Here is a 12,222-nt window from a genome sequence, read left to right on the forward strand (position 1 = left end):
CTTGACTTGCTGCTGTATTGCCTCACACACTTTCTCAGCCCCGTGATACGGATGCTGTCGGATGGGTATTGCTGTTGCCTCCGTAATGATGCAGTGTTTCGTCAGTGGTGTTTGACGCACTTGGGACGTTGTAGAGAAGCAGTCATTAAAATCGTCAAGCAGTTCGCTGAGACTTTGTTTCTGTTCCGACTCTAAACCTGGGTCAACGTCGACAACGGGTGCATGTGGCATCGTATCGGTGGTTGATTCCTCCTTTGGTCAATTTTGTCAAAGTATGCCACAGCGGTGCCTTTACTGATGTGCCAGCGTTCATTGGTGAAATTTGTCAGAAGTACTTCTGTGCAACCACCGATTAGGCTGACGATACCCCGAGCGATGGCAACACCCTGATGGAACAGAAGTGCACTTAATTGTTTGGCTACGCCATCCTTGTTCAAGTGTACTCCAGAACTGACGGAGACAAGATTGCATGATAGTGGTGGTGTGCAGACATCGTCGTCAGCGACACGTAACGATGTACGTCGGCGCTCTTCGTCGTGGCTCGTGTCTGTACTAGTTCACAAGGTTATCTCGCCGTCCCGCATGTTAACCACAGCGCCGTACTTTCACAAGAAGTCCATTCCAAGGATGAGTGATCTGCAGCACTCTTTTAAAGTCATAAAAGTGATCACAAAAGCTGCGTTTCCTATCTGGAGTCATGCAGTACATTTTCCTGTAGGTGTCATTATCTAGCCCCCGGCATTTCGAATATAAGGGCCCGTCCATTGCTTTTTTACTTTCTTAAGCCGATCTGCACGCTCAAAGCTAAAATAAAGAAACGTCTAAATTTACTCACGTATGTTATAAATTGAATTGCTTAGCTGCTTAGCTTACTAACCGCAGGCAATTCATTGTTATTGATACATACTCTTCTAGTGAACTTCCCCTAACTTCTGGTGTTTCTCAGGGTAGTTTTTAACATGCATTAATGACATTATTTATGCTGTTACTGTATGTTTAAAAATTAAATTGTTTGCTGATGACTGTTTGCTCCTTACTGAAATTACCTGTGTTCAAGACCAAATCCCATTAAATTACAGCCTTCAAAATATTCAGTCTTGGTGCACTCATTAAAATGTCGAACTTACCATAAGCAAAACAGTCTTCACGAAAATTACGAAAAAGATCAATAAGCTATCGTTTGCTTACTTCCTTGCGCCTCCTCAGCCACTTACTGAGGTTAGTGAATACAAATACCTGGGCGTTACATTAACGAATAACCTCAGCTGGAACTCCCACATTTCTTACTTATGTGACTCTGTTTTCCAAAAGCTTTGCCTGCTCAGACACAAATTAAAAGATGCTCCCTCTGAAACTCGTCTAATTGTTTATACGTCCCATGTCCATCGTAAACTGGAATATTCAGCTACAGTATGGGATCCTTGCACTAGAACTAACACTCATGGCCACACATGTCACTCTGTGTTACTGGCACCTTACATTGACAAAACTAACGTTTCAGGTATTCTTCCTTTTCTTGCACAGTAACATAGTGGAACAGTCCGCCCATTGAACAACTGATACGCACTGACTCGGTTGAACATATATCTAATTAAATTGGCTGAATTCTTCATGTTTAATTAACCTGTTGTTGGGCCTGCTGCTTAATGAACCTGTTACTGATATTGTTGCTGTTGTTTTTCTAGTTCAGTAATGACGTCTACTTTTAGCACTAGGAGCAGGGTTGCATAAAATGATTTTGTTGTATTGTTTGTATAATGTAAAATTTTGCTTACAGGTTGAGGAGAAGGCCTCTGTTGAAAAGAGAGTATTTGAAAAAAAGGCGACTTCACGCTCTACTGTGAGCCCCATGCGCCGCGCACAAGTGCAAAATTTGGCCGAGATACTCACTGTAGTTTAAGCTATCTTCAAAATATGTATTTTCACCAAGCCTGAGTGGTGGTTCAGGGCCCCTTTAACAGATTGTTGTGCTTTAGAGGTGCCTGTAAGCCGACATTATATGTGCAGGTTTTATGCGGAAAGTTATTTTTTGTTTTGCGGAATAGAGCTAGACATATGTGGTCAGCATACAAGGTTTATATGAGCCACTTTGTGGGTACCTTCATATAACTTTTGTATATATATGCATATACAAATATATCTGGCAAGCCAGCAGCCATGGTCAGAAAGTCTGGGATGGTTTGCAAAGAAAGCTTCATTTTAATATTCAATTGCATATTTGTTCCTAAAATATACTGTTAGAGCAAATATTGGGAGTCCACATTCATGGATGAAAAAAGAAAAAGAAAGCTGCTCAAAATGTATTCAAATTCTTAATCTGTTATGCTGATTTATAGTCTTAGGGATTCTGAAGACGAAGATAGTGTGCCAGAACAAAATTTTCAAGACAGACAATTAGTGCCTGAAGATGATTATTGTGTTGTGCTTATTTCCATATTTCTCTTAGTGATTAAGACAGACACAGAGACTTGGCATTCTTTACCACTGTTGCAGCTAGGGTGGTGTACAGGCCATGGAATCCACGAAGCCCAGCGACTACGACGTCAAGTTGTAGAAAATGAAGGAAAAAGGGTTTATTTAGCTTAGTTACACTACTCCAGTGCGGAATCCCACTCCATGCAGGAACAAGTTAACGTCTCAGTTCACATCAGGTCTGTCCTCATTCTCGAAAAGTATCTGCTTTTCAAACCGTCGTCTTCCGCAGGCGAGTCGACTAGGGAATCTGAAGACTGTCCAGCAGCAAATCACCATTGTCGACTCTGTTGCAATACCACGCCCATGCTATCCATAACCTGCAGTAACTCCACCTCGAAGAGACTGGTTTGGAATTTGTGGAAGAAAGAAATCATCCGGCGACACCTGGTTCGTTCGTCGTTGCCCACCCCGTTCTTCGCTCAGTCTGGTGGGTGAAGCACGGGCTGAGGGCCTTTCGTGGAATCCTGCAACAGCCGGCTTACACACTGTCTTTCTTCTTTGCTCAGTCGGCCAGGGAAAAGGCTGCTGAGGTCTTTTTGTAGAACCCTACAACAGCTGGTTCACATGCTGTCTTGACAGCTGGATAAGTGCCGAAGAATGGGTGGTGCTTTGACTCATCTAATTGACTGCGCTTATCCATTCGTTGTCGGGGTTCCCTCCCGTTCAGCCTTTTCTCCAGTTTCCAGGTAATGGTGGGGTGAGCGCTTGTAGTTGTCCACGCCGTGCTGACATCTGGTTAGGAGGTGGGGTGGTTTGACACATGGCAAACGTTCAATTAACACCCTTGGTGGTGTTGAGACGTAACGCCACAGAGGCTGAAATTTATGTAGTGGCGTGCATTACGCACAACACATGCATCTATGTTTTTCGCCAGCCTCTCGCACCAGTTTTTAAAACAGAAACAATTCGTATTACTGTGTGTGTTGATCTGTGTGCTGACTTTATGATTACAAATATTAAACAGAACTATAACTTGCGGCCGACTGTGTTCCATAGGGCGGCTTGTACAGTCATGGTTAAAATAGTTAGCACAAGTGACCAATATCTTCAGAGTTGAAGCTACAACATGCAGCGCTGCGATTCGTAAAAGCAGTGAGGGTGAAAGTGCCAAGCTCATGTCATTGTTACACATCTAGAGTGGTCACATACACCGTCATTATTTGAAATGATGCCTTCTCCATAAGTGGCCTGCTTCAGGTGACCGTAATTGATATGCTTCACAAGGTTAAATGAAGAGCTTGAGACAGGCAGAGGCCTTGGAAGTGTTCTTCAAATGTGGGGCTCAAAACATTTGTGGAGGTATGAGTTTTGGTTGGTTTACCTGTGGCATGCAAGTTCGCATCTCAGTGACCAGTGCGCTATGTCTGGAAACAGCAGGAAATGAAACAGTAATACAATGGTTCGGCGGAAAAGAAAACACACTCTTACCACTATTGAGTATAATATGAAAGAAAAACATGAAACAATGAATCAGAAACGAGAAATGCATCCTTCTGGAAATATGATTTTTAGGATCATAATATAATGAAACATAAGAAATTGGGGCATGCTCACAATCTTTATACGCTTTATTGCCGCATTTGTTGGGCAATCACTGGACATCCCCTGCAATGAGATTGCCTAAACAATCACAACTTCATACTAATTGTATTTTGTTTGAAAGTTAATGTAACAAATCGTCTGTACGCAAAACATCTTTTGTAAAGATCAAAAATGTCTAACTTCTGAACAAGACCTTTGTTGTATACAGTCACGAACACGTTAGTGCCATATACATAAAGCTAATACTTGCTGCATGTAAAAACTACATAGCATGACAGATGCAGTACTAAGCAACTAGGCTTAGAAATTTAAGCAGCAACTGTAATATAAAATCTCTACGATTTCAAAGAAGGCAGAATACATACTGTTGTCTCAAGTTTCATATGTTAGTGCGCTTACAGACATGGAAGATCGTCTTTAGAATTATCAGTAGAAAGAAAAAAGGAAACATAATAGTGCCATGATCTAACACAAGCTGAAAGTTGCTGTACGTACTGGCCCTTTGCCCATGAATTTGTTTGATAACGCTTCTGAAACACATCTTTCTCGTTTGCTGGTTGTGAGCATACAGCAGAAGAGGAGTTGTAAGACGGTTCTGCATCATTTGGCTGCGTAAGTCTGCAGGTCTTTATTCACCTCGGTGCACTGAAAGAGCGCTCCCTCAATGCCGTTGTCGCTGGTAGAGTTAAGAGAAGTTGCAGGAGCCTGACAACATGATCTAAGAGATGTACTGCAGTTTGAGAATCGGGCTTTAGCATTGCCGCATTGTCTTCAACAGAAGTCACGTTCCTGCTGGAAAGAACCTTTGGTAGAAGCACAAGTTCTGTCGATGAACTGTCAGGTCAAGATCACTGCTGTAGACACAAACCATGTTTATTTGTTCAAACCAGTGCTTTAATTCAGATGACACCAAGTCAATTGCTGCAAAAATTTATTTCTGAGGTTGGTCTTATCAAGCAAGACAGGAGCAGTATAGGAGTTCTTGTCTGCTCAAATCAGTCAGGCGGTATTATGATTCTTGTCCTAGACATCCTTTGTTCTAGTACTGGCTTGGCAGCAGCGTCTCATCTGTTCCCAAATTCTGTTCTGTTCTGAGCTCCAACATTGCATGACAGTGTTGCAACTGCTTGCTTTGTACAGTGATCACACAGTTGGTGTGGATATCGTGTCTGTTCTGTGTAAGCATAATGGGAGCTAAAGGTTGGGGAAGTGGGGGAGGCTCAGTCTCCTTGTTCCCATGGGCTGAGGGTCTCGAACCTCTCCTGCCAAGCCCCTGGAGACAGTAAACTAATTTTGCAAGCAATGGTTCTGTGTCAAACTACCACAGCTTCAAAATTTCAGTTCCGTACATTGTGAGTTGGCTACTCCAGTTGTCTGTCAGCTGTGCTAATATTTTAATGAGCGAAGGGTGCCTAATCTTTTACACCCTAAGCTGTTCTATCTCCCTTCATTATTTATTTTAATTGCTCACACAGTCGGGCCTGACCCAAAAATGCCGTGAGAGCCGTCTGACAATCAAGGAGGCGGAAGACCAGCTATGCGCGCATGTTGGGGGTCTGGTGGCACCCGGCCAGTGCCCACTCGCTGGCAGCACAGTTTACATGGACCGTCGCTTCTTGCAGCGAGACTTGCCTCGACTGGACGCCTTGCTCCACTATCGCATTGTGGACGTCAGCACTGTCAAGGAGCTTGCAAGGTGCTGTGGGGGAACCCCATCATATCTTCTGGATTGCAATTACACACACTCAGAAGTTTTGCACAGTGCAGACTATCTAGGGGTATGAACTGTATGTAATTTACTTTTTAAAGGACACTTGAAAAAACAAGGCCCAATTTCATCTCAAAATTTTCACTGTGCTAAATCACATTGTAAATTCAGCTCCACAAGATCATCGCTGCCCACAAACAATATTAGAGGGAATACAGCTCATGATGCTTAAAGTTGCTACTTTTCTATCCTGTGAGCACGCACACAAAACTTCGTTGAGTATATACAAATTAACAAATGTGCAAGCTTATAAACTGTGAATTAATGCCAAGAATGCCAGTATTTCTTTACAAGCGGTTGTTGTGGCACTGAAAAGGCAACTGCTGAAATGTTTCAGCTGAAATTTGTTCTTGCAGATTACATAACAGTGTGCTGACTGTATAAGGAAGAACTTTTTTCTAAGACCAAATTTGCCTCTTCGCACAAAATCCTCGCTGTGGACTACATTCTCTAAAATACGGTACTCGCACAAAGAAGAGACGGACTGCGTGACTGCATCACAAAATGTATCCTATATAGGTCCGCCTATAACGAGACCCCGGAACAGTGATTTGCATTTTTATTCTGACAACTTTTCTTTTTTTGAGAGTTTACACACTCTATGGACATAAATATTATTGGCAGGCACGATCTGTAGATGTGGCCTTTGTGAAACTTACATTGCAAAGGTTATTTCTCAAAGCAGAGAACAGTGATGAAAAAATGACCCAACGCAGTCATCTGGTTCTCTTTGCCTGTTCTTTGTTTACAAATATGCAGCTTCCCTATACAATTGTTTCAACCCTTATGTTTTCCATTCTTATAGCAACTTTAAAAGACATTGAGCTTATGGCTGCTTTGATCTTGCTCGAAATTTGTAACAAGATTACATTCTTTAGTCTGCATCATTCAGTGAAACACTGAGAATCATTGTATTGTCCAGTAAAACTTAGAAACCACCATTATCCCATCTCGTGCTTGCCTTACCATCAGGGAAGTCAGTTGTTAACAAAGGTGCAGACTGGTTTCACCATCTGCACCTAAGCACCCAAACAAGCCAGGCAAGTAGCAATGCCAAGGGCTTTAGAGATGCAGCTAGACCAAGAAATGCAATATTTTTGTAAAATTTGAGAGAAAGCAGAGCAGTAGTAAGTACAAATGCTTCTTTTAAAAGTGTTTGAATAAAAATACTGGCCACATTATTCTAGAGAAGCTGGCTTTCTGAGGCCTCAAACCATAAAGGCATGCATTGTCATGACATGATGGGTCCCTGCGCATAGCAGTAAAAGCCAAATATTGAGGAACAGGCTGGGTGACACAAATGAGCGTTTGTCCACTGTGGTCTCATTTTATGTATTTCTCCACTCGGCTCTACAATATTCGTCGCTTGTGATACAAGCCCCCAAATTGATTGTCTTGATCAATCAGGCACTTTCTTGAAGACAATAAAGATTGCTGAATAGGTCACAAATTTCAGTATGGGTGCAGTAATAAACAATGGGCATAGAAATAGGTGAAACCAGAAATTAGCCCTATGGAGCTGTTTAAGTAATAAAATGTGAGAACAGAGATAATTTAACAGACTAAATTATACTGCTAGTACCATTAACTTCATCTTTAGCTTCGAGAATATTTCTTCAGTTAATTTGACCTTGGCAGTACCATTACATTTAGCATAATATTGATTTGAATTATTTATGTTCAAATTAAAACAAAATGTTTAAGAATGCCTGGACTTTTTTTTTGTACATTCAAGTATTGTTAAAATAAAAGGTTGGTAGCCAACTGAACAATGCCTAGCCACCCTTCCTGCCTTTCCTTCCTCCCCTCTCTCTCCCTCTCTGAAGGGTGGATCAAATTACTGAACAAATATCGGCTGTATGAGTCTTTCTAGACAATTTATTGTCAGGTGACTTGATTATAGTTATCTAAACAAGACAGAAATTTACAAGAAGATGGAGGCTTAGGGTGATGAGCAGTAGTTGAACTAGGAACGTTGCTGCAGCCAATGTTTCAACAAGGGGACATTTTCGTCAGGGCGGCCTCGGGCCGTCAAGGCTTCCCTGACGAAGACAAGTCTCTTTGTTGAAACGTTGACTTCAGTGACATTCCCTGTTTAACTACTGGTTATAGTTAATGATTCAGTCATAGATATAGCCCTTTCTCTGAGTGCCAGAGAGGCCCATAATTGCTGCACTCGGGCATGAAGAGCAACAGAACAGAGGAAATAAGTAAGATGGTGCTGGACAAATTATCATGAAGACATTCTCAGGCACAAGTTGGCAACCATTCAGAGCAATGGGTCGAAAGCTAAAAGTTGGCTGTGAAACATTCTGGTTGGCAAGCCACAAGTTGAGTGGCCCATTAGAGAAGAATGAAACAATTACACAAAGTGTGTGCGCAAAGTGATAATGGCATACGAATGTAAAAGTGTGCTCATTTCCACGCATTTAATGCAATATACTCACCATCTCTTTTCTATGTACCTTTACCTTTCTAGAGCAAGCAGGCGTCATGCCCCTCCCGGTGGCAGTTGCCAGCTAGCTTTTTTTTCTGTGGTCGTTTTTACCTGCAGAAACCCAATAATAATAATAATAGTAATAATAATAATAATAATAATAATAGTAATAATAATAATAATAATAATAATAATAATAATAATAATAATAATAATAATAATAATTTGTGTAATAATATGTAACCATTTCAAATCTATTTGTAACAGTTGGAAGTTCCTAGGTCAGCTGCCTGCCACATGGCATTGCCCTGTGGCCATATCCGGCCTGCAATGCACTCATGCTCAGTGTGGCGCCTTCAAAGGAGACCAAAGAGAAAAATAAGTGGTGCTGTACTAGTATGTGAACCTTAAGCAGTACAAGAAAAAAAGTCAATCTTACCGTGAGAAAAGACTTAAAAGGGCCCTGAAACACTGGTTGAACATAGTAAGAAAATGTTGCCAATCTATACAGGAGGCTGCTGTGACCATATGCACAAAATATTATTGCATTGCATGCAACAGAAAATTTACAGCCTCATGTTGAAAACAGCAAAAATTACTTGCTCTCGCTTCCTCAATGCTGTCGTGCAGGGCCATCTTAAGCAGCTGGACCCACTAACATCTATTGGCTTATTTCGTGTTCGCAACAACATTCTCAGTAGTACATAACTGGTAATTTTCAGTTAAATAAATGAAGCATATATATATACATATGTCTGTGATCTCACAAAGACAGAAAAGTCATTTCATCTTTTCACCGCCAGCTGTCTACGCATGACTGCTGCGCTTAGCTGCATCTGCTGTTCATGGCCTCTCAGATAGCAGCTGCGCGCTGCATAGCGTAGTCTATTGCGGCCACCACGGGATGCCACCATGAGCTTTTTCGCTGCCAAGATGCTCAATTTTTGGGCGGGGCTTTCTCCCCAGTGGAGCTTCCAGTGCGCTAGCAGAGACAAAGAGAGAAAGCCACGTGTCGGTGCAGTAACTCCACTATACTTGAAGGATTCAGAAAAATTTTGTGGCATGAGATTCACGAGACAATGTCCTTTAATAGTGAGGCCATTCTGTAAATAGCTATAAAAGTGTTTCACGACTCCTTTAAGCCAGAAAAGATGCAATAACAAAACACGTACAGGTGGCCAAGATATTTGGAGTTCTCACATCAGCTTACCGTGACGTCATGGATTTTGATGGTTTCTTTGCTTTTGCGTAGTTGATTTTCTTTTGGTAAAAATGAACTGCATTGTACTTTAAGAAAGTGAATGACTGAACTTAGTAAGTTTCTAGCACGTTTACCGAGCCACAGCAGCTCAAATAGGAAAAAATATACTTTGAAATCCACGACGTCGCACTGACATACAGGTGCTGTTAAATAAAAAAAAAAGTTAAATTAAACAAATTTAACTTTCAGCTTCATTTTTTCTTTAATAAAGAACCTAACACTCCAAAGCTAAAGAAAGCCTAAACTGACCTAATGGTTCTCCTTTGTGTCCTTTCAAGCTGCTGCTCGCTAGTTTCTCTTCTGGGACATGGTAGTATGATTCATTGTCAGCCCACATGTCAAGTCAGATTGAGTTTCACAATTTCATAGTATGTAGGTTGACTATCAAAACAAGCTTAGTTTGACAAATTGCTTGTGTTTATTGCAGGCGGTGGTTCAGAGACGAGTATTACCAAGCCCTGAGGCTGAAAACAGCATCCCACAGGTAACGGATACTGCAGTAAAACACGATGTGGGGCTAGTCGGTGCATAGCTTTCAATAGAATAAGCACCAAAATTGACGGCGCGGAAGAAGAAATACAGACGGATACAGTTACTACAAACACATACTGTCATCAGTATTGATGACAGTATCAGAGCCCATAATTTTGCTCAAAGGGTCGCGTGACATTTGTTGCAGCTTTTCAAGACCTTCCTTGTTTTAAAGTGAAGCTTTCTTTGCCTCTTCCTTTGACTTTCCCACTGCTGCTGCTGCTGTGGGCTGCTGCCAAGCACACCCTATCAAGGGGGGGGGGGGGGGAGGGTGCTTCAGAGCTTGTATATATATGACAGGCTCGAGTCAGAGAGCAAAGGGAACAGAAGAAACTCGTTTTCACCCCACCGCGTCGAATGGGCACAATGCCCTCTGGAGCTCCCTGGCCTTTGCCACATTAGCTGCTTGAAAGCTGTAATTATTCGTGACTCCCCTCAGAAGCATTGCAGAAACTGCAGTGCTTTCCTTCCTGCTAATTTGGGAGGCCAGAGGGGATGCAGATAGAAATTTAGAGTGGAGAACAGGAGAAGCAGGAGAGGGAGGAGAAGAGGCAGTTCCTATGTAAGAGAGGTGGGGGAGGTGACGTCAGAAGGCAAGGAAACCCCACTACTATACAACAGCAGTTGCGGGGAAACAGGAGATGCATAAGAGGAAGCATTAGCTCGGACCCAACTCCGACGCGGCCTATTCAAATACATGTAAAACGCAAAAATGTTTCTCTGAGATAACCCCTTGACCGATTTTAATGAAATTTATTGTAATTGAGAGAGAAAGTTAAGTTCCAGTGACTGTTGGAAGCGGAATTTCGATTTAGGCTTTGAATTTTGTTGAAAGAATCTTCAAAAATTCAAGTTCGAAAGAAAATAGAAGTACGAAGTTTACAAATTCATAGCTCTGCATCAGGACAGATATCGTGCTTCTCTAAACGGCATCCATTAGACCATAAAAAAAGAACAAATTCGTCATGTAATTTTACATCTTATGTGAATTCGTTATGTTGTTTACAAGGGTTATGCAAAAGCTGAATTTCCATATTACTAAATTTTTTTAGAGAAAAGACGGGGAATGCGGGAGATGGCAACGATGAGCAAAACGTGAACAAGGTGAATGCAGGAGCCAACGTTTCGACAAGTGGACTTGTCTTCTTCAAGGCGACATATGCTTTCCTCGCCACAGTATATATAGGTGGGGTTCTTCTAAAGGAGATGGGGTGTGAGGCGGGAGCGCGTGGAAACGAGGGAAAGTGTGTTAGCGTGTCGAATTAGTAAAGGAACGCTGTGTACAAGGTCAAAGCCAGTACCCCCCCCCCTCACCCCAGTCTGTCAACCCACGCGCGTTAGCCGGCCTGTCAAGGGCATGACACGCCAGCTGACAAAAAAAAAAAAAAAAGAAGAAAAAGAAGGGAAGAAAAAGGAAAAGGGGGGATACGCCAAGAAATCAAACTAAGTGTTGTTGCCTATAGCTTGAGGTTTAGCATAGCGAATAGCGAATAGCATAGCATAGCATAGCATAGCATAGCATAGCATAGCGAATAGAATAGATAAACCTCAAGCTATAGGCAACAACACTTAGTTTGATTTCTTGGCGTATCCCCCCCCCTTTTCCTTTTTCTTCCCTTCTTTTTCTTCTTCTTTGTTTTTTTTTTGTTTTTTTTGTCAGCTGGCGTGTCAGACGCCCTTGACACGCCGGCTAAGGCGCGTGGGTTGACACACTGGGGTGAGGAGGGGGTCCTAGCTTTGACCTTGTACACAGCGTTCCTTTACTAATTCGACACGCTAACACCACTTTCCCTCGTTTCCACGCGCTCCCGCCTCACACCCCCTCCCCTTTAGAAGAACCCCACCTATATATACTGTGGCGAGGAAAGCATATGTCGCCTTGAAGAAGACAAGTCCACTTGTCGGAAACGTTGGCTCCTGCATTCACCTTGTTCACGTTTTGCTAAATTTTTTTAGATTCACGTGTAAGGCATCAATTTTGTCCGCTTTAGACGTACTATTAGATGCAATTTACAGAATTGTATTATCATTTTTCGTTGCTGAGTTACAGAGTTGTAAAATTGATACTTTCATTTTCTAAAAATTTTTGATTTTTGAAAATTTTTAATAAAATATTGAGGGCCTAAATCTAAAATTCGAAACCAACAGTCACTAGATTTCAAGTTTTTCTTTCAAATGCAACAAACCTTGTGAAATTTGGTGCCGTGG

General features: G+C 41.9%; 1 protein-coding gene across 4 annotated transcripts in view; it reads left to right on the top strand.

The window, feature by feature from the left end:
• The window catches only part of LOC142582212 (oligoribonuclease), a 44,518-nt gene that overhangs the window by 12,973 nt on the left and 19,323 nt on the right, over positions 1-12,222 (top strand). For all 4 annotated transcript variants that reach the window (XM_075691633.1, XM_075691635.1, XM_075691634.1 and 1 more), the window contains exons 4-5: positions 5,493-5,713; positions 9,911-9,967. In XM_075691633.1, the coding sequence (XP_075547748.1) occupies positions 5,493-5,713; positions 9,911-9,967 (278 nt within the window). The remainder of the gene's footprint in view (positions 1-5,492; positions 5,714-9,910; positions 9,968-12,222) is intronic.

Source organism: Dermacentor variabilis, chromosome 5, assembly GCF_050947875.1.
Source record: "Dermacentor variabilis isolate Ectoservices chromosome 5, ASM5094787v1, whole genome shotgun sequence".
Lineage (NCBI taxonomy): Eukaryota > Metazoa > Arthropoda > Arachnida > Ixodida > Ixodidae > Dermacentor > Dermacentor variabilis.